Below are 23,053 nucleotides of genomic sequence, written 5' to 3' on the forward strand. Positions count from 1 at the left end.
GTAGAAGTGTTGTCATGTTACTGTAGGTTGGCATACAAAGAAACACAGGAGCCAATCCTGCAGGACTTGATGAGTTGCAGTCTGAACAAGACAGTCATAGAGCAACAGCACCTCCAATTCAATTCAGTTCTTCTTTTTCTTTTTGGTCTGGTGCAGAAAGGAAACCCCCATGGCTGAGTCAAAATCTGACTAATCAGGATGTGAACAGCAGCAGCACCCTGATGCTGGCTTGCTTTGCTCTGGGAGTTCCTCGTCCTTCCATCATCTGGTACAAAAATGGCATTCCAGTGGAAGAAGGCCCAGGTAACTTAAGAACACTATATCACATGCTGTGGTCATCATATAATAAATCATTTTAGCAATTTCTTTAATTTTGGTGACTAGTGGCACAAGTACAATCCTGGTGCAGCATTGCACAAAGTGGGTGAAACAGTGGAAGAGAATGTATTCATTCCTTTTGTTATCAGCAGGACCACATTATCACTTGTCAGTTTTGTAAAGGGTCAGGCCAGTATTTCTGGAGAGAAAACAGTTTTTCTTTCTAAGCTGTTTATTCTCAAAACATAATTAAAAGTTATGTGTCTAGGACTGCAAATGAGACCCCTCTCTAAGACATTCCTGTCAGTGCATAGTGATTCACACAAATGCGTTTTAGAAGAAATCTGTGCCCTTTGGCTGTACGTTCACGTACTCGTAGTATAAGAGGATGTGTTTACATTAATATAGTCTATTAAAAAAAATAAAAGTTGCATTGAATTGCAAGAACAGGGTATGAATGTGCAGATTTTTCACGGCTGCCTGCCCCTGCACAAAATATCCACACTGCCCAACTATCAGGACCAGTTTGACTGAGAGTTTGTGTGTTGCAGGTATCACACTGGGAGAAGACGGGCTTCTGACCATTGACAGGGTGAAGAAGGATGATGAGGGTCTGTACGAGTGTATAGCCAATAATGTTGAGGGTTCTGCAAAAACAAGTGCTGTTGTTACTGTGCTCGGTAAGTCATGCAGACACCTTGAGATGTTAACTAACCATCATGAAAGGTAGCCACACTAACCTGCTGCATTTACAGTACTGTTCTTAAGTGTGAAGTGGTGTGTGCTACAGTCAGTCTGGTCACAAATCACATCAAACTAATCATCAGCCCAAGTAGTGTAGATTCATTGCATTTTCTACATGTCAAGTCAGAACCCTTTTGGCCTCAAATGTTGGTTTTTGGGATTCTTGCTAAAGAGGATTTGGCAGCTAACGACCGTTCTTCTCTTTCCAGGGGATGAAGGGAAGCCAAACATTGAGGTTATAATTCTGGTGTGTACAGGAGCTGCAGCCACGTTCCTCTGGCTCATGCTTATCCTCTTCATCCGCAAGCTGAGGAAGGTGAGGTGTTAGATTATTTCCTTCTCGCAGAAGCCACACAGATTAGCATTTTCCAGGATATGGAAAGTTCAAACAGTTAAAGAAGCGTGAAGTCTTTGCAGATTTTATTTCATGTTGCCAACTAATTCAGCTCCAGTGACTTTAAATGAAATGACTGACACAAGCGTCTTGTGAAACACATTCATGGAAGGCTGATTCTAACCAGTGTTTATGACCCCCACATTCCCTGACAGTTGGAAAGTGTTTGTATGTACAGTATGGTCTCAAAGAACATAATGCGCTCATGCAAAAGAAATGGCAAGGAAATATTTTTGTGCCTTTAGAACAGTATGCGTGTAGAGCAGGAATCTCAATCGTCATGTCAACATTTTCACTAACTGCTCACTAAAATATAAGTTTAAAATTCTGAGTTGAACTTTGGTTGTACAGTATTTGCCAGGAGCATTTTTATGAAAATCACGAAATTCATGTTTTATCTTCAGCAACCAGCACACTATAGGATGGGTCCATCTATCATCATTGACCCTGACGAGTGTCCACTTGATGAGCAAAGTGATCTTCTTCAGTATGACAGCAGCAAATGGGAGTTTCCTCGTGACCGCCTGCGACTAGGTGAGCAGTGTAATCCTAACAATGTAGGGGAGAAATGTTTTCCCTATAGATATTACAGGTACTAATAATTAGATGACTGTAGGCAGGCAGTTGCTTGACTGCTTCTAAAGTTTCAATAGGTGAATATGTTTTCTGGAGTTGAATGTGTAACTTGAGCTTCTCATAAAACTAAAATATTCTCACACAGTTGTTGAAATAAGAGCTTCTAGAGCTATGCTTGTGATGTCATCTCACAATATTAGTGTGTGTACATAGATAACTAGCTGGATGAATGAAAATATACACAACTCACTGTGCAATGTCCTTGATTTATTTGAGGTGATGAGTGAGATGATTTTGAAACATTATTTTACTCTCATACAAACAAGAAGATGGGGTCACCCCTCTGTGCAGCTAGGGTGTAGGCTCATTACTTATCAGGTGTCATCCAGTCTTCAGTGAACCATAAATTCCCTAGAAACACTGCGTGGTGATCCGAGCCTCAGCATGTTGTTTTAATTACAGACTCATAGCCTGACTGTCAGGGAATCAAGTCTGCTTGCTCTGCCCCAGGGACAGGAAGCACTAATGATATTCCACTTAGCAAATATTGTCTTCATTTGTCAGGCAAAACTCTTGGCCATGGAGCTTTTGGGAAAGTGGTGGAAGCTTCTGCCTTTGGGATCGACAAGCTTTCAACCTGCAAGACTGTTGCTGTCAAAATGCTGAAAGGTAGGATGTCAAACACCTTCATACTGGACTCCAACAATATTGGAAAGTAACAGGCAATTTTACTGACAAATTTCATATTCCTTTTAACATAAGTGTGGTTTGCCCACATGGTCTTTCTGGTTCACCCTTTGAGTACATCACTCATTATATCTGTCACCTTGCAGAAGATTTATATCCCGTGCACATTTAAGAATAACGAGTTATAAAGAGTTACACAGTAGCACCACGTGCGCTTGTAGTTAATGTTTGGATAGTGTGCTGATTCAAAGCAAAACATTCAGTGTCTTTTCTCACAAACTGCATTTAGAAATAAAGGCTAACGGTGCCCTGTCCTTGTTGAGGATTTTGAGTGTAGGCAGATGTGACAGCGCAGGGCAGAGGTCAAACATGTGAGATACAAATACAGAATGAGCAACAAATAATACAGGTATGTTTAGTTGTTTAGTGCCATGGTGGCTCAGTGGTTAACACTGTCACCTCACCGCAAGAAATGTCTAGGTTCAAGACCTGGTGCCTTTCTGTGCAGTTTGCATGTTCTCTGTGCGCCTGCTTTGGCTTCCTCCTGCAGTCCGAAGACATGCAGCTGAGGTTGATTAGTGACTCTAAATTGCCCATGTGGTTGTCTGTCTCTAAGGCATGTGATAGACTGGTAACCTGTCCAGCATGTACCCTGCCTCCCGCCCAATGTCAGCTGGGAGTGCATCACCCCCCCCCCTTCAGGATAAGAGGTATAGATAATGGAAGGATGGATGTTTAGTGTCACTTGGACGCGGAACAGTCCCATGCCTTGATGTTTAAGAGCAGTTATTTACAATCCCATTCCAACATCTTTTCAAATGTTCACAACAAGCCATAAAGAGACACTTAACTATATCATTCAGCACAACTTTAATCATTATCAAGGATGATATATCAGTGAGGATGAAGAGCAGGGCTTTGGTTAGATATAATGGTCACTGTCTTAGCATTAATCATGTGTCAGCATAAATAACAGGCTTTCTGAGAGGAACAGATTCTGGCTGTTGGCTGTGAACAGGTCAAATGTAATGGAAAGCAGCAGGTCACCTCACATTGACAATGGTTTAACATTGGACTCCCTGACTTCTTTAGCTTGTAAAAATCTAACTGATTGAAGCAACATAAAAATACCTCTAAATCTTTTCAGAATTCGGGGTAATGATATTTCATCATTTTTCAAATGTATCAAAATCAGTGTGTAATGTGAGCACCTCCTGCTTTATTTCTCTTTCTTTGGCATGTGTTTTTGAGGATGTTCTCCATCAAAAGCTGCCTAATATCAAGGTTCAAGGATTTTATTGTCAAACAAGAAGATGGGGTCACCCCTCTGTGCAGCTAGGGTGTAGGCTCATTACTTATCAGGTGTCATCCAGTCTTCAGTGAACCATAAATTCCCTAGAAACACTGCGTGGTGATCCGAGCCTCAGCATGTTGTTTTAATTACAGACTCATAGCCTGACTGTCAGGGAATCAAGTCTGCTTGCTCTGCCCCAGGGACAGGAAGCACTAATGATATTCCACTTAGCAAATATTGTCTTCATTTGTCAGGCAAAACTCTTGGCCATGGAGCTTTTGGGAAAGTGGTGGAAGCTTCTGCCTTTGGGATCGACAAGCTTTCAACCTGCAAGACTGTTGCTGTCAAAATGCTGAAAGGTAGGATGTCAAACACCTTCATACTGGACTCCAACAATATTGGAAAGTAACAGGCAATTTTACTGACAAATTTCATATTCCTTTTAACATAAGTGTGGTTTGCCCCAGGTCAAAAGCAATGTTGTTTTCCATTATGTTTGTTAGTTTGAACTCTCAAAATTAATTTAAATAGTAATCCAGTTACTTTGGTTCAGGCTTTTTTCTGCTTTTTCTCTATATTTGCACCCTGCAAAACGGTATTTGTTAAAATGCATGGGCGAAAGATGAGTTTGAAATTTGTCTGGAGAATAAAGTCAGCTTGGATTTGAAGGCTCTCACATTTGTGTACATGTCGTGCACAAACTGTAGCTTCACGTTCAGCTCATTCATGTGTGAAAAAATGTCCACAGCAAACGCAAAGTCACAGAGCCGGTTCTTGTCGCACAGCTCGGGAAATTTGTCGGATTTCCACATTAACTCCAAAAATACACTAATCTCCTCTTTGAGCTCTAACACTTGTTGAAACATTTTGCCCAAACTTAAATAGTAGACATGAGAGTGGTAAAGTAAGTCCTGGTGATCCGCATCGGTTTCCTCCAGGAACGTAATGAACTGACGGTGCTGAAGTCCCCTTGCTCGGTTAAAGTTAACAAGTCTTACTACTAGATTCACAACATGATTAAGCTGCAATACAGACTTACACAGAGAATTCTGATGAATGATGCAGTGATCTACCACCTACTGGGGGAAATGCAGGCATTGTAGGAAAAAGGCAAAACGAATGAGGTTTAATGATAACATAATTTAATAATATAATTTGGACAAGTTCAGCAGACCAAATTAAAAAGCTTGTTAATGATACACCGACCAAGTCTGATCACGTTCTACACGTGTTTACATTATTTCAGGAGGCGCTACGTCAAATGAGCGGAAAGCTCTGATGTCAGAGTTAAAGATCCTGATTCACATTGGCCATCACCTGAATGTGGTCAACCTTCTGGGAGCCTGCACAAAGCCTGGAGGTAAGCTTTATTGCTGAAGATGTTATCAAATGTGATCCTACTGTTTGGATCTTCAGGTATAAAAATATAAGGTTTAAGAAGAGGACATTAAGTTAGTGTTGTTTCTTAATCATAAGAAATATCCATCCTAACAGGACCATTAATGATGATAGTGGAGTTCTGCAAGTATGGCAACTTGTCAAACTATTTGAGAACCAAGAGAGATGATTTCCTTGTCTACAAGGTGAGTCACAAGCTACTTGAATTCCAGCACCCTTGCTTTCTCATCATTTTAGTGACAAGCTCAGTGTGAGAATGGAGTGACTGTTTAGACAACTATGTAGAAATCCCAGTGTCAGCAGCAACATTTTACCCCGTGTGATTTACCATGATATATGTGTGCTGGTCAGAGCCAGAACGGTAAGGTGGTGGAATCAGGATCGTCCTGCGAGCTGAGTGAGCTGATGAAACGCCGTCTGGAGAGCGTGGCCAGCACCGGAAGCTCAGCCAGCTCTGGCTTCATCGAAGATAAGAGTTACTGCGACTCTGAGGAAGAGGAAGAAGGTAAAGGCCAAGCAGATCTCAGATTGTTTTCTAGCCCAAGTCTGACGGGATGTTTCCTCCTCCTGTTCAGCAGTACAATCACAGCAGCAGGAGCCACTGTCACCCCCGCTGATTATGGGGAGGCATCTGTTTATTTCCTGTCCTGACCTGAGTGTTGCTCTTCTCTCAGGCTCCAGCTTAGGCCCGGCACGTCGGCCATGTTGTTCCTGATGTGTTATTTCTGGTTTGATAAGCTATTTACTCAGGTGGGCCAGTGGAAGAACTCTTTGGGAGTTCCTCTCTCAGACCCCTGACCAGCACACTGGGCCCACAACCACACGTTTCACCTGACATCTGAAAAATAGGAGGATTGTAATTTATTTTTTTTCACTCATCTGTAAAGGATGTTGTAAAGACAGTGTGTGTGTGTAGGAGGATACATGTACGTGACTGGATGAATTGTTAAGATGACGCGTTGTTCTCCGGGACTTTACATTTCCTCATGAAAATCATTACTGTTTATTCTTATCAGATTTATCTGACAGGTGTAATAGAGCCACTGACCACACTGACTATATTTATTTATTGTCCTAATATGCCCAGTATAAAAATCCTCATGTTCTTCTGTTTCACAGAGTCTGAGGATTTATATAAGAGAGTCCTGACTTTGGAAGATTTAATTTGCTACAGTTTCCAAGTTGCAAAAGGCATGGAGTTCTTGGCTTCGCGCAAGGTATTCACTTCTTCACACAAATCATTACAGACAGATGTATTATACTATGAACAGCAGTCTATCAGTTTTAATCACACTACCAGTCTAAAGATTGGACAGACTTTTCCAATCCATTCAGTGGAAGAGTGTCTAAACATTTGAATTATAGTGTATATATTGTGGGATTGTTTTACATGTAATTAACATGTTGTTTTGATTCAAATTTTATTCTAAATAATGAAGAATCACGGTGCTCTCCCTTGATAAACTAGCATGTTTAAAAAGTAAAGTCAGCAGTGTCCAAGTGGAAACAAATTGATTCACACTCAAAATCACATATTTTGCATGCTGAAGGTTTCTGCATTGTGAATGCGGCAAATGTCCACTTCTAAGATTTGTGTGAACCATTCTGACACGCTGTACTCAACTATTGCTGTATAATGTTGCCTCTGTACGTCCAGTGTTTTACAACTCATTCATAATTTTGGGGAGACTGGATGGGACTGATTAGCGAATGAAGCCATTGTTGTAAATACCTCATTACAGGCCACATTCTAGCCTGAATATGGAACACATCATCTTCTATTGTATATCACTGATGACTTGAGCATGTGTTGCTCTTCAAGCAGCTGTGCTTTATAGCACGGAGAGTATCACTGTGAAGTCTATTGCATACAGAAAACATGGATTAAGACTGTTTCTTCCTTTTTCATTAGTGCATCCATCGTGATTTGGCTGCACGAAACATCCTGCTTTCTGAGAATAATGTTGTAAAGATTTGTGATTTTGGACTTGCCAGAGATGTCTACAAAGATCCGGATTATGTGCGCAAAGGAGATGTAAGTTTATTCAAGTCTAGAATTGTTGCATGTTTTACTCTATTTTTCCAGCTGTCTTGTGTTCACTCCCTAACAGAGAAAATTTTCAAAACCATTTTCATTGATTGATAACAGAAAAAGAAGTGAATAAATTCAGCAGTTCTTAGAAATTTCACAAAAATAAATTAGATCAGACTAGATCAGTCTAAGCAGACTAAATAACATGCAGCTGAATCAAAGGCAGCATCTGCTCCCAGTTTAAACAGAGGTGACCGATACATACGCTGGTGAGAAAAGGCAGTAAATTATTTCTTATCTCAATACTTGTGTACAGGCTCGACTGCCACTTAAGTGGATGGCACCTGAGGCTATTTTTGACAAGATCTACACAACTCAGAGTGACGTTTGGTCCTTTGGTGTTCTCATGTGGGAGATCTTCTCTCTGGGTAAGTGTCATGGCTCAGCATTGACGACATACTGTTTAACATGCAAGGGATCTGATTGACACGCAGTTATTAAATGGGCATGGAAGTCAGTGTGTTGACTACTAGGTTCTGTTATCAGAGATGTTCAGTGAGGAGAAACCTCTAGCTTAGTGGCTTCGCTCTGTTCCCCCAGATACACAGCCTCACCAGATGCACTGGATAGTAACTGTCTTCTTCCACTGTATGACTGTGCTTTTTGGACAAAAGCCCCGTGCTTGCAGTGTCAGCCTGAGAAAACTGTTTTCAGGGTTTTCCCTGCCATAGAAAAGCTTAGGTGCAACACTTAAGTGTTTTTGCAGAGCAGCTTAATCCAAAAGAACACAGATAGGCCTTTAGGCAACATAGAATGAATGTACCCTAAAAACAGGGAGAATCCTATGCACTGACAAAAAAAATTACCAGAGTTTTGACTATATGTACAATAAGTGTTGCCAGCTTTGTACTGTCCTCACCATGAGTAGTCCGTCTTCAAAGCTAGACAGTCAGCTTACAGGGTGTAATTCCCCATAAAACCAAGGCATGACGTTTCTTGTTATTCACTGGCAAATGACTTTATTTGTTTTTTATTTATTTTTTGTAAACTGCAACAAAACACAAATGACAAACGGAAATTTGCACAACACAGTCTCACTGCTCAACATAGCCTACCGAATTAAACAGCTGGCTCATAACGATATTAGTTCTAACAAACCTCATCACAGTACACTTCCTCCTCATAATATCTAGAGAACAGCTAAACAATACGCACAGACGAATGATGTCCAAGGCACTACGCTGAGAAGTAACGGACTGTTACAACATAAACCTTGCAGGCTACAAAGTCTGACTTAACTTTCTCTCAAGTGAATGTCTCTGAAGATTACAGGTATGTGCCAAAAAATTAGAATATCGAGGAAAAGTCCATTTATATCAATAATTTGTTTCAAAAAGTGAAACTTGTATGTTATATGCTTTCTTTTAAAAAACTGTAAGGATAATGGTCAAAAAAGAGAAAAAAATGTAAAATAACTCAAATGTTCCTTGGAATAATTTCAACATCCCCAGCCACCACCACCCCTCTGACCTAGACCACACCTAAGCCCTCTGAAAACCTAGGGAGCCTGTGTTTTCATGCTACTTGTGCAAAACAAACAAAAAACATTAGCGAAGCTGGACTGTGTTGTAGTATAGACATGGAAAATTAAAATGAGAGAACGCCTACTATTTAAGCCATTTGTTTCTTTCCCATCTAGCAACACAAGCTCTCTGTAACCAAGCAGCCAGATCAGTGGAAAAGTGTGCCCCTGCTGTGAAACCACTACAGCCTTTAAGACAGCTTTGTGTGCCTGCCCATGGTTGTCTGTGCACCATGTTACAGAGCTCACCACATGTTTCAATAGCAAGACTCAGCATGAAATATTGTATGTTCTAATGCCTCAATGGGAAGCAGGAAAAGCATAGGTTTAAGTGTAAAAAGCCTGAGGGCCAGAGTTGTATATATTGTTGTGCCGTACTTTTTGACAGTGCTGCCTTTGAACCGCCACCATATGGTGTTGTCACCCACTACATTTGAGAAAAAAAAAAAAGTGTGCCAAATTGTGTATTGTTTTAAACGTAAAGCAAACTGAGGTCATTATGACACTTAGCCATTTTTCTCTCCTTCTTTTTTTTGGCCCTTTTCTTCCTCTTCTTCACTCTTGACACATTCTCACTGCATTTTCCATTAAAGAAACACTTACACATCTGGGTAGTATTAGCTGCACCTCAGAAAAATACATCAGGAAACACGGATACAAAATGGCCAAAAGCATGGCAAAGAAGTGGGCTCTGCAACGTGATCATGTTTGGAGATCAAAAGTTCCAGAGTAACTCAAGCATGTTTATCAGATCACTCTGTGAACCCATGTGTGATTTTCATTGATTGGGTTTAAATGTTCGAACCTTAGCAGTATGGTGCTGATACCAAAGGTGAACCAGGTCTGCAGTGATTTTCTCATATCATCACTGTTACCAGTACATAAGTTGGAAATGTTTTGCTAAAAAGAGATGACAAAATATTCAATCTCATCATAAAACACAGCTGAAAACTTTAGACTTATACTGAAGTTTTATATGTAAATGTCAGTGCAAATTCTGTATTTTATGAATATTCCTTTTATTTGTCTTTAGTATTCCTTATGGGTGGCTGTAAGAGGTTTTCTAAATAAATAAAACAATTAATTCACCAGTCCAGAATTAATGTGCAGCATTTTTACACAATTGGAGGAAAATATTGCACCACACCAGTTGCAGATTGTATCTTTAGTTGTTCTATAAGCCGTATCTCTTGAGAGTTCATGCTCACTGCTGAGTTAAACCTGGGGTTTCTCTGTGTAGCCACAAAAATGATTTTATATTGTGTGTTGGAATTCAAGCAAGCACACAAAAATAGTATTTAATGAGTCAAGAAATTGTTTCAATTACATGGAATAAGGAGGTGTTTTCCAAAACCAACAAAATTGGATATTGGAGAGAAGTTGTTTCAGTGCATGACTGTATGTTTTCACAGGGAGCAAAGCAGGAAGTAGACCGTATCTCTAAATTCAAGGCTTACGACCAAGTTACAATTCCCTTTTGTTTGATGAGTGATGCATTTGACAGATTCTTGACTTTGCAGTCCAAATATAACAACATTGCATATTTACTGTACATGTTATGAGTGCACCAAAGTCACAACCTAAATCACACATGCTATTGAATTCTCCAGAAATCTGGGAGGTATGGGGGTATAGTGTGTTGGTGCAGTGGTAATTCTCACCAGCGAAGGGGCGTTTCAAGTTTATGTTGCAACATTTTATAAAGCAACATGTCTTCTAATGACAGGAACCATTCGAATGTCTCACTTTTATTTTCAGTTTCAGTCTAACTGTTTCTTGCAGGTCATCACTTCAGAGTCAGAAGGTGGGCGTTAAGCCAGGAATTAGTAATGAAGTTTCTTTTAGCAAGCAGTTACTCATTTTTCTAGACACTTTCATTTAATGCATTATATCCTAATGTCATGCATTATCTGATTATTGAAATTACTTTCCTCCATCCTGCAAGCATTTGCAATTTGTGTCAATAGCTTTAATAAATCATGGCGCCCTAAGAATTTACTCTAGAGCTTTTAAAATACCTGAACAGTCTGTCAGAAAAACTATAGTAATTAGACAGGTGACAAATTTAGATTTCTGTTACATGAGTATTTTACAATGTTATATGATGCAAACTCACATTATGTAAAATATGTAAATGATGTAAACTTCGATATACTGTACATTTTTTCTATGTTTTTCATTATTTTAAGATATACTACATGTCTGGTCACACACATGGATTGTGTACGGCCTCTTTTACACACAGCAGTTAGCTTTGCAACAAACCTCTCCCCCTCGTTTCCCTCTCCCAGGTGCCTCACCTTACCCCGGCGTCCAAATTGATGAAGAATTTTGCTGCAGGCTGAAAGAGGGAACCAGGATGAGAGCACCTGAATACTCTTCCTCTGAAATGTGAGCATTCATAATAACTATATTATGACAAAATTGTGAAGAATTGTTAAACCCAGCCAGCTCTAAGCCACAAGATGTATGTTCTCCTCACAAAGAAAAGAAAATCAAGGCAGCAAGTAAAAGCCTCCCATACTGATATTCAGCTAAGAGGATGCATTGATTCTGAATTTTCCAGAAAGAAACATTAGCTACTCTCTATCTCTGCTCAGTGAGCTTGAAGCTTTGACACAGTTTCTGACTGACAGTGATGTAGCTGTACCTGAGTACTATTTTCAAAAATGATGTCTGGAGTCCAAGTTCCCCCAGTGAGGAGAGCCAGAATGGATGGTGCTAGCCATTAATATCTGTGAGACAACAGAGAGTCCCCTTCCTTGGTATCAGTCCTGTCAGTCATTGATGCAGCCAGATGAAGTTTTCTGACAGTAGGAATATTTTGGCTCTTCTGTCCAATGTCCAGCAGATCCAGACCCAACGATCACAGTCTAAGCTCTGCAACCGAGTCTCACTCTAATATTTGTGAATCTGTTGTGTCTGATTTTCATTTAGAAGGACTCTTTTGGACAAATTTAACAAATCTTGTTTGAGAGCATAGAACTGCACTTCTGCATTTTGTGTTATCAAAAGGTCTAGAGTTTTAACACAGCTTGTGCCAGCTAACTCCAACTGAATGAATGTCATCAGGTTTGCAAAGGAGCGTGTGACTGGAACCTGTACACAAAATATAATCCAGATTGTCGGTGTCAGTCACAGCATATCTGTGGATTCAGACCCAGTGGTGCCTAGAATTTCTCATTGCAGTTTAAGCACTGCACTAATGAAAACAGAGCTGCCAAATTAGGCATTTTGCCTGCTTCAGACTGTGAGGCCTCCCTCTGTAAATTCAAGAATAAACAAGCTGGTATCATCTTAAATGGGATGCACAATGGTGCACCTAGTCAGTTGGTTGAATTCCACCGATCTGGTGGAAAGGTATGCAGCTGATCACATCTGTAAGCTTGACTGTTCAGATTCTCAGTCATCCAGGTCATAGTAAGCTGAAAAAACTTATGTTTTTACATCTGTAAGCTTGAGTTTTGACACCTTGACCCTCACTCCAGATTTGTAATATATGAATGATGAAAACCACATGAGGTTGTCGGCATTGTTGAGCAATTAATTTGTCATACTCTGGTTCATCAGGAACGTTGTCTGCTCCCTGTTAACTTCCGCTGCCCTGACGCATTGCAGAGGAAGTTAGCAGATGCTGCTCAGAGAGTGTGAAGACAATAAATAGGATGTTCACTTCCCATCCGTCCACACTTGCCCAACTAGACAAAATAGCTCGGTTCTGAGGAATCCCCCCTCAAAACATCCCCCAAAACATATGGGGACCAGCTATTTATTCTCAACATAGACCAGGCAGGAAATGTGGCTTAAATTGTGTATTCATACAATGAGTCTACTTCCCACATCAGTGAAATGCATAAAGGCCGTGATCAAGCTCTCCAAATTCTGCCACAGTTAGGAGGGCTACCACCTGGATGAGCATACTCTGTGCTCACCAACATGGGAATGACTTCCACGTGGTTTTTTCAGTTTGACAAGAGGGGAGCAGAGAGGTCTAGACACCCTCCACACAAATGCAGATATAGAGGAGGGGGGATGGGAAGTATAGCAGCAGCACCCCATGTGCTTTTCCAAGTCCTTAAACCTGAGATTGACTAAATACGTTGCCAAAAAGGAATCATACTAGTGATATTTACATAAAAATGTAAGATTTCTGTGGGGAGCATGGTGTTTCTGCAACAGAAACAGGAGCGGGACCCATCATTGACTGATCCCAATCAGTAACATACTGTGAACATAATGTAAACAGCAGCTGTGGTGCTCTGTTTCTAAATTCCTCCATGAAATGAGTGTTTGAAACTCACATAAAGGCTCTGAGTCTTCCTTCACTGGCAGAGACCTGAGTGAGGCTGTGTGCACTACTTCACACACAAGACCAGGAGAGACTCAGATCCACACCCAAAGGCTCAGGATTGCCTGAAATTTGAGACCATTTGATTTAGCAGTAGACCACATGTGGTCGCTCATAGTTTGAACCTAAGATGAAAGACAAAGAGCTAGTGTCCATAGCAGTGTCCATCCTGTATGCTGAAGGCTTGTGTGTCTTTCCTACAGTGTGTGTTCAACTGTGTTTTCTTTGCTCATAGATATCAGACCATGTTGGACTGCTGGCACGGGGAGCCACAGCAGCGACCGACCTTCACTGAGCTAGTGGAAAGGCTCGGAGATTTGCTTCAAGCTAGTGTGCAACAGGTATGATAGACAAGAAAGAGAGCACGCTGTTCACACACTACATATTATTGAGTTTGATGAGAGCCCTGCAGCCTGAAGAAGATTCAGAGCAGCATCCTGGCCAGGAAGTAATACTCAACAGAACCACTTGTCTCCCCTTGAAATGACACTATCAGCCTCCTAATAGGAATCATACATGTTATTAATGACATTAGCAATAACTACTTTTAAGTCTAAGACTTGACATTGTGACGGTGAACCAGAATGTGCAATATCAGGAACCAAAAAAACAGGGGCAGCTGTCATTAATTTTATTGACACCTTTGCACCTGTACTGTGAAAAAGCCCCGGACTAGGATCTCAGCTGGGTCCAAATTATATTCAGCCTAACCGGTTCAGGTAGGGTCACTTTATATTGCTGCATTTCTCATGTCTGTGAATAAAGACAATATTAGATCCAAGCAGAGCTCTGAATACATGGTGCATCATAATCATCAATGAAGTTAATCATCATGAAATTTAAAACAATGACATGTTGCTGCTCTGTTTGACTTGGTAAATGGTCTCTTGGATGCGGTAGTCCCTTGAAGACATGGCACAAAATAGGTTATGGCCTTTGCAGAGTAACAAGGAAGGAACTGAAGCAAAATAATTTTTGGTGAAAGAATAGCAAGATGTTAATGAAATAGATGGAATGGAAGCTAAACAAAGAGGGGCCCATAGCATCAACTATCACTCATGACAGAAAATTGGTTCTACAAAACCGCATAACTTTCATTCATCAGGATCTACAAGACATCTTCCTGCCACTAAAGAGAGCAGTCTCATCCACAGTGTATATTACTGCAGGCAGGTGGGAAAATGGCCACACATCACATGCTGCATTACAAAAGCTATCATTATGAGGAACAAGTACATACTGGGCAGAATGAGCAGTGGAGAGGCATGACTCTCATTAATAAAGCTATTGTTACACTGCAGGAAGGCTGGTCACACACTCTGCCGCCTACTTCGGCTTCATAAACATTGCATCAGATTTATAATGCCTGACTTTAGTTTCTTTGGCTGCTCGCCCATGACCTGTGGGTGTCTGTGTTTGCATAGCGTGCCTTCATCATGGACCTGCTCCGGGCCTCTCATATCTTTACAATTTGCTTCATAGAAGCATAAGGCTGTGCTTTCAGATGTTCTCTCTCTGTTACTTTAGGAGGGGAAGCACTATATACCTATCAATACAGCCCTGCTGGCCAAGGTGGGAGACCCATCCACCATTGTGCCGTCAGAGGAGATGCCTACACGGCCTCTCTCTCATCGCGACTCAGGAAGCACCTGGTGAGATCATTATCATTGTTCATTGACTAATTTACATAAAACAGACACCTGAAAATCTAATGTTCTTAAAGAAATGTTGCTATTTTATATATTTCTTTGTAGTGCAGAAACTGACTAAAAGGATGGCAAAGTTGGTGTCACAGTCAGTTAATCCACCACTTTGGTCCTGGCATTTTTTGACAGCTATTGTGTGGATTGTAATGGCATTTGGTACTGATACCCACAGTGTCCAGCGATTCATCCTAATGACTGATGATTCCCTGACCTTCCCTCAAGTGCCACTGTGAGGTTGATCGTTTTGATGACTTGGGTGATGATTTTCATCTAATGCCATCATCAGGTCAACATTTTAATTTGTCCAGTACTTTGGTGCATGACCTGCAAAACATTCCCATTAGCCTCAGCTGTACTTCATGTGACAGTTACCTCTTAAGCTAATTAGGAACTGTCAGCATACCAACATAGTGAACTAAGATCATGAATATGGTAAACATTATACCTGCTAAATATCAGTACAGTACTGTCTTTGTGAACATGTTAGCTCAAAGCACAGCTTCAAAGGCTGTGGTCTCTGGTTGGCTCAAATCTGGTACATTCCTCTGTGAACTTACTGAGACATTCAAAGGAAATGCTATAAATCACTTCATCTTAAAGAAGTGCAAACCAATCCTCAGACTTTTAATGGCAAACTGTGGTGAGTCAGTATTGTGAAGGAAATGTGTAAATCAATTCCCCATTTTGCACTGAATAATGTCCCAAATAAATATTGTTCCAGTGCTACACTCAGACTAAACATTTGGGTCTGACCTGAGGACATCAAGGTACCCCGCTGGCACCTGATAAGAAATATACACACAGCAGCTTTCAATATTGTGTCTCCTGTAAGGAATTTCCCCAAAAACATAGAGCCAGCTTCAAGATTGATGTCCGCTTAAAATAATATTTGTTGAACCCTTGGGTTTTCACAGGTCCTTCAAGTGGAGGAGGTGTTGAAATGCAGCTGTGACAGTTACTCCTTAAGCTAAAGTGAGCAGTAGTTTTAGCCCCTGGGTGTTGACATACAAAGTAAACAGGGTGTATTTTCAAAGTGCAGTGTCATAGATGTTACACATTGTTGATCTAAGCTATTAAGTTCCTGTGGTTTTGTTGCTGACCTTTGCCTTTTGGGTCCAGTCTAACCAAAAGATACTCTGAGGAGAAGCAGAGCATTTTAGGGTACAGAAGTCTCACACCAGAATTTTTAATTTTTATTTTTTTTGCCAGGAACATCAAGATCTGTCCTGCTAGTGTGAAAACCTTTGATGAGGTTACCATGGAGAACAGGACAAATGAGAACTGCGGGGTGAGATAGTCATTCTAAAACTAAACCAGACACAGACTCATAATTCGTGTTTTAACTTTTTTAAACCAAGATATTAGTTAGATGAGAGACACTGGACATTTAACTAGAAGCACATCCCTGGAATATATAGAAAATCTTCATTGACAGTGGCTCGCTGGATCACCTGGGCCTAATGAAAGGTTTATAGCACATAAGCAGAATGTTTCATTCAGCCGGGGACCTTTGTTACATGTCAAACCTCTTTCTCTCCCCTCATTTCCTGTCTGCCTTTAAACATTTAAACCATCACATACAAGTGAAATTCCCTGTTTTCTTTTTTTGGTGTAATTAGTCCCCTGAAATTCTTTTTGCATTTCATGGTATTGCATGCTACTTTATGTTCACTGGTGAGTCACATTCTCTGTTTTGGAAGATGCTTTAGAAATATAATTTGCTTCCTTACATATTATATTTGTTGTTTGTTTTCTTTAAATAACTAAGAATTCAAAAATGGCATGTGGGGTTTTAATGGTCTCTTCTCCATCTGTCTCTCCATAATCACCAGGGCAGTCAGTCAGACAGCGGTATGGGACTCTCATCTGACAACATGAAGACACTGAAGCGCCTCGAATCGCTGGCAGGCCGTCCGCTGAGCATCATGGCTCTTGCGTATGTACACTACACTACACGGCACCCCCCCCCTCCCCCACGTGTGCCACGTACAGTCACACAGGAAGAGAATGAAAAATACCTGCTTGGACACCTCCTCATTGTGCTGGAATATAGATGCTATAACAAACGCACAAGTTTCTCTTGCTTTAAAAAGGAGTGTGTGACTAGTTTTCCCTTTTGTCTGAAGAAGCCAAGTGTGAGCGACAGTGGCACAAAGGAGAGGTAGGAGGAGAAAAAGCTTGAACGTGAAAAACTGATGAGCTTGAGCACAAAAGCAGAGGGAGTGCATCTCTTGATGTTTGGCTGTTTTAAGAGCACACACTAAAATCTCTGTTTTCAAATACCATCCACACTGAGTTAACTTAGAGTCATGGCTGTTTGCTGCGATGCAATGCTTCGTAACAAGACAGATCATCTCAAAGGAGTGACGAAGACAGAAATCCCCGTGAACCTTTAATGACTTTAAGATGTGGATCCTCTTACAGCCAATGTGTTCTCACTTTATAGGTTATTTAAGGATATCATCAAATCTGAGTCCAATTTCTGTAAATCTTTTTCCTAGGAGCGTCTCTGTAGGTGTTTTAAGGCTTACATATTAACTTTACAGCAGCTTGGTGGCAGGGTTAATTCACAGGGTCTAACCTCTGAACTCTGCTTGTGTCCGCAGGCCTCGGCACAGCAGAAAGAGTCAGCCCAGGCATGCAGGGAATGATCTCGATACTTTGAGGGGGGGGGGGATCTCCTTGCTGGGCAACCACTTAATTGCTACCATCTGTGAACCCGTGAGGGTTCCTGTTAGCTATAAAGCTGCGGCTGTTTTGTTTAGCACAGGTCCACCTGTTGCTCCATCGGCCTTAATTGCTCTTTTAACCTGCCTTTTTTTACTTTATTGTACAGTATTACCAGGGAAGTTGCCTGTAGCGTTGCTCTTTCTGAGCTGTCTTCCATTTCTAAAGGCTGTTGTGGGGAGTTTTCTCTTTCCAAACTGAATGTCTAAGGATGAAGGGTGTCATAACGTGGTACAGATTTTAAACTCCCTTGAGACTGATTGATTTACGATATTGAAGATAAATATTAAAATCCAAAACAACAAGTCCTTCTTGCACAAGCTCACATTCTAAACCCCATGGACGTGTTAATGCATTTTACCATAATAGATGACTAAGCTTTGGAAAAAATTGATTTTCATCATGGCTTATTTGTTTCCTGTTACTCAATAACCAATTGTACCTCCACCTTGTCCTTGGCATTGGCAAATCAGCACTGTGCTATTGTATTACTAATTTTGTGATAGACCAAAGTAGCCATTCATCTGGGCAGCATTCCAGTACAGTGACATTTCTTCCCCCCCGCTGGGCTCTGACCCTTTGCCCTCGAGAGAGAAGCTCTGGAAACCCTTAGCAACCTCCGAAGACAATAAGAGGCCATTACTAATATTCTGGGCATTAAGTGAAGCAGAAAAGCTCAGGATGATTGATTACATCAAAGATAAATGTCTGATCATACAGATTCATAAGGGGCATTTCTTAAATCACAGATTATCCAAATGGCCCTTCTGCTGTGAGGGTGATAGTTGTCTCAAAAAAAAAAAAAACATATCAAGTGCACAGCTTTTTTTTTGACTTCACCAGTTTTCACCCAGCTCAGCTTATCAGTGCAATTAGGGATGTCTGTTTATTGAGCAAGGTGGATAATGTGTCCGTTATCCAGTTACATAGCTACAGCTCTGCTTTCTGTGGACAGAACAACTAGGAGAAGCTGGATATTAATCTTGAATAATAGAGTCAACTTTTATCTATATGATTTCATAAATGTCCCTTTTCTCAGAGATTAAACTGACACCTTCAGATGGTTTGTCCAGTCAACCTAAAAATATGCAGTTTACAATTATGCTAAACAGAAAAGCATTAGATTCTCACCTGTGAGCAGCTGAAACCAGAGTATATTAGTTTATCAAAGCAGTTCATCAGTTGGCTGATTTTATGATTCATTGCTTTAAATTATGACTATAAAAGTGTCACTTTGCAGTGACAGATTATTTAGTATTTTTAGAGGTGAGTTTTTAAGCACATGGATGAATTGTGTGGTAATAGGATTAGTGTATTTATCCTGTGTCTCTTGGTGTTTTCAGGATAAAGGCAGCAAGTAAGAGTAAAGAGTCTGTGCTGACGGACACAGAGAAGAAGTACCCACCCACAGTTCCCTCTCTAGACCTCAGCCAGGACGACTCAACACTGGATGACTCGGCTCTGGACATCAGCTTGGAGTGTCACAGCCCACCACCTGACTATAACTATGTGGTGCGATACTCCACCCCTCCTGTGTAGCCTCTGGCCCTGGAGAATCTGACAGCCTTCTTTGTTCTCCTCTGCTTTGACTCTTATCTCTGGATTGCTTTTGAAGCAACGTTTAAGTGGGAGAAACATGAGATTCCATGAGAAAGTATTTAGAAAGGGTGCTCTGAAATGACTCTAACTTCTGCATCTTCCAGTTTCCAGGGTTCATGTTATGTGAAAAAGGGAAACCTGTAAACTGTTACTGTTAGTTTCCAGTTTTCAGACATAGGCCCATGTTAATGCTACTGGTCCGTCCACGTTCACTGTGATAACTCAAACCGATTACTGGAAAGTAATTTACTGTAAAAAGTAAATTACTGGAAAGTAATTTGTTTGTAAAGCTAAAGAGAAGCTCTTTTTGTAATGCAGGAAAGAAGGTTGGCTAAAGTTTAAAAACATATTAATTAGTAATTTTGAGGAGTCTCTTATTTGAAATATGATCGCTCCTGGAGAGGGGTGCTCTGTCCCTCATGTGGTGGTGGATGTGTTTAGGTCATGGGAATCACCGGTTAATGGAGGAAACAGGGTAAAGCTGAGAGTGAGACCAGATGGCATTTAACATTACAGCTTGACCATGAAGGTGTTTAAGTGAGGAGTTACTGTATATGTAGAGTCCTCCTCCAGACTCAATCTGGTAATGAAGAAGATCACATTTTTGTTTGGTTAAACTAAAACAGATGTGACAAGGAAACCAGATTTGTTGGTTTTATTGCGTACAAACTGAGTTAGAAACACAAGTTTAGAGTAAGATTTCAGGAACAGTTTATTCAAAACCACTAGTAAAGCAAATTGTGTATTTATTTAGATTGTAGACACTGTCACTTAGTAATCCACCTCTGTTTGTTCATTTAGATTCATATTTAACAGTTAACCAAAGTATTTTCCAGCTCAGTCTTCCTGATATCAGTATGTAATATCCCAGTGTTTAATTCCAGACTTATGTGCCATTTGTGCTGCTGTATTCACTGACATGAAACATGTACAGGTGGGTGATAAATCCGAGGAAAACCCTGAATGAATGAGTGGGTCACTGATTAATCTGCTGAATATTTTCTTGATTATTTGGTTTATCTTTTCATTCACAGAATATCAAACATTGAGATAAATCCCCATTTTGATGCTCCAGAGTCAAAAGCAGTGCTTTGTATCAAATGTGCTCATTTGTCTGCCCAGCAAAACCAAATATATTCAGTTTATTATAATTTATGACAAAGAAAATCATCCGTTCCTCACATCAGTGATTTTTGCTTCATAATACCTGCCAGTAAATTTACCATCAGTGAACTGACTAATGGTTGCAGCTCTAGGCGACCGAATGGCTTAATGAGTATGAAAAGTTGCGTTGAACCCAGTGAGAGAGAAAGATGTTTCCCCCCTGCACCTGAAGACACTTTACTAAAAAAGTCTGTGTTCACTTTGTGCTAGTTTTTCCTCTGATTTATCACCCATGTGTACATGGATATTCTCTGTCCTCCGTCTTGTGCTAAGTGGAAAAGCGTGCAGGGCAGGCTACAGTTACTCTGCATGTGTGATGTTTGTAGGCACTAGTCTGCTCTGGTTCAGTTACGCATTAACATGGAAAATCCCCACTTTATCCTTGTTTGTAGTACAGCAGGCATTGAATGTACTGTGGACCAAACCTTCATTTGCACTCACATGTTACTGAACACACACCCTGCAGAAATGTGGCAAGCTTGTGTTTGTTGAGAAATCAGTATTGTCAGTGAGTAAACTACAGTATAAAGTGAGTATTTGTGGACCAATTTGTTCTGTTCTGCACTGATACGTATAATTTCTGTATTCTTAAGGTATGTTATTGTGAACAATGTTGAGGTCACATGTTACAAAGCTTTCTGATTTTATTTTACTCTAACTTTAGTACATACCGCAGTAAGAAATTAACATTTTCAGTGTTTTTTATTATTTCTTGCCATCCTAACATCACCATGTTCACTGCTTATAATTATGTCTAAAATTTGGTTCTGTTAATTTAGTTAGTTTTTTGTTTTTGTTCATGTAGTTCAGCAAGTTAATGAAGTAATGTTCCCAGCACTGTTACCTGAGCATACTGTATGAAGTAAATAAATGAATAAAGATGATATATTTATACATTACTTGCAGTGTCATCTAACAGTTGCTTGAATTACCTACATAAGGGAGACAGATTTCTCCTCATCACTGCTGTATGGCCTTTACTCTCAACTCTCAACTCAACTCAACTTTATTTATATAGCGCTTTACCACTGCACAGCTGACCAAAGCACTTAACATACCATACAAATCTAAAATCAACACATAAAAAAATATAAACAATAAAATAAACACTCTAACACTACAGACAGAGTCTCATTCCTGGCCAAACGCCAATGAATACAAGTAGGTCTTCAAATAAGACTTAAAAATAGACAACGAGGGGGCCTGCCTAATATAAACCGGTAAAGCATTCCACAGGTTTGGACCCACCACAGCAAAGGCTCTATCCCTCCTCGTTTTACGCCTGGCCCTCGGTGCCTCCAGAAGAAGCTGATCAGCTGATCTGAGGCACCACGACAGATTATACGGACGCAAAAGTTCCACGAGATAAGATGGTGGCAGCCCATTTAAGGACTTATAAACAAATAAAAGTCTTAAAACAAACCCTAAAATGCACCGGAAGCCAATGGAGAGATGCCAGCACGGGCGTTATGTGGTCCCTTTAGAGGTTTGTCCACCAATGATTCCCAGAGGACAAACCCTGGTGACCTTAATGATCCCTTCGCTTTTCTTCTAGTGCCACCATGAGGTTGATATTTGTGGTTCAGAATCAAACATCTTGAGAAATACTGGATGGAATACTTTGCAATTTAGTGCCAACATTCACAGTATCTGTAGATGTGACTTTCCATCTAGTGCTTGATCAATCAGCCTCACAGCACCACAGAGCTGCTAGCATATGATCATTTTGCTTAATATTATAAAAATAATCAACAATCTACCTGAAAGCCGTAGAGCTGTAAACATTCTGTGCATAATTTATTCTGTTATTCAGAGAGCATTACACACATGCTCTTCCTGAAACTCAGAGCAAACAAAGAATGATCCTCCCCACACATTTTTTTTTGCATTTAAATAGTTTTTCTTAAAGAAATACAGTGGGTACAAAAAGTATTCAGACCCCGTTAAATTTTTCACTCTTTGTTATATTGCAGCCATATGCTAAAATCATTTAAGTTCATTTTTTTCCTCATTAATGTACACACAGCACCCCATATTGACAGAAAAACACAGAATTTTTGCAGATTTATTAAAAAAGAAAAACTGAAATATCACATGGTCATAAGTATTCAGACCCTTTGCTGTGACATTCATATATTTAACTTAGGTGCTGTCCATTTCTTCTGATCATCCCTGAGATGGTTCTACACCTTCATTTGAGTCCAGCTGTGTTTGATTATACTGATTGACCGTGATTAGGAAAGCCACCCACCTGTCTATATAAGACCCTACAGCTCACAGTGCACGTCAGAGCAAATGAGAATCATGAGGTCAAAGGAACTGCCTGAAGAGCTCAGAGACAGAACTGTGGCAAGGCACAGATCTGGCCAAGGTTACAAAAAAAATTTCTGCTGCACTTAAGGTTCCTAAGAGCACAGTGACCTCCATAATCCTTAAATGGAAGACGTTTGGGACGACCAGAACCCTTACTAGAGCTGGCCGTCC

The 23,053-nt window shown here is 40.4% G+C and overlaps 1 protein-coding gene across 2 annotated transcripts in view; it reads left to right on the plus strand.

Annotated features, from left to right (window-relative positions):
• kdrl (kinase insert domain receptor like) overlaps positions 1 to 21,445 on the plus strand; it is a 41,764-nt gene extending 20,319 nt beyond the window's left edge. For both annotated transcript variants that reach the window (XM_020587264.1, XM_020587186.1), the window contains 17 exons: positions 157 to 303; positions 870 to 998; positions 1,272 to 1,378; positions 1,861 to 1,990; positions 2,597 to 2,701; positions 5,260 to 5,373; positions 5,508 to 5,596; positions 5,763 to 5,916; positions 6,531 to 6,628; positions 7,324 to 7,446; positions 7,760 to 7,871; positions 11,317 to 11,416; positions 13,609 to 13,714; positions 14,901 to 15,025; positions 16,289 to 16,367; positions 16,912 to 17,015; positions 19,150 to 21,445. In XM_020587264.1, the coding sequence (XP_020442920.1) occupies positions 157 to 303; positions 870 to 998; positions 1,272 to 1,378; positions 1,861 to 1,990; positions 2,597 to 2,701; positions 5,260 to 5,373; positions 5,508 to 5,596; positions 5,763 to 5,916; positions 6,531 to 6,628; positions 7,324 to 7,446; positions 7,760 to 7,871; positions 11,317 to 11,416; positions 13,609 to 13,714; positions 14,901 to 15,025; positions 16,289 to 16,367; positions 16,912 to 17,015; positions 19,150 to 19,345 (2,018 nt within the window). In that variant the 3' untranslated portion in view covers positions 19,346 to 21,445. The remainder of the gene's footprint in view (positions 1 to 156; positions 304 to 869; positions 999 to 1,271; positions 1,379 to 1,860; positions 1,991 to 2,596; positions 2,702 to 5,259; positions 5,374 to 5,507; positions 5,597 to 5,762; positions 5,917 to 6,530; positions 6,629 to 7,323; positions 7,447 to 7,759; positions 7,872 to 11,316; positions 11,417 to 13,608; positions 13,715 to 14,900; positions 15,026 to 16,288; positions 16,368 to 16,911; positions 17,016 to 19,149) is intronic.
• The last annotated feature ends 1,608 nt before the right edge of the window (positions 21,446 to 23,053 follow it).

This window comes from Monopterus albus, unplaced genomic scaffold (assembly GCF_001952655.1).
Source record: "Monopterus albus unplaced genomic scaffold, M_albus_1.0 scaffold2.1, whole genome shotgun sequence".
NCBI lineage: Eukaryota > Metazoa > Chordata > Actinopteri > Synbranchiformes > Synbranchidae > Monopterus > Monopterus albus.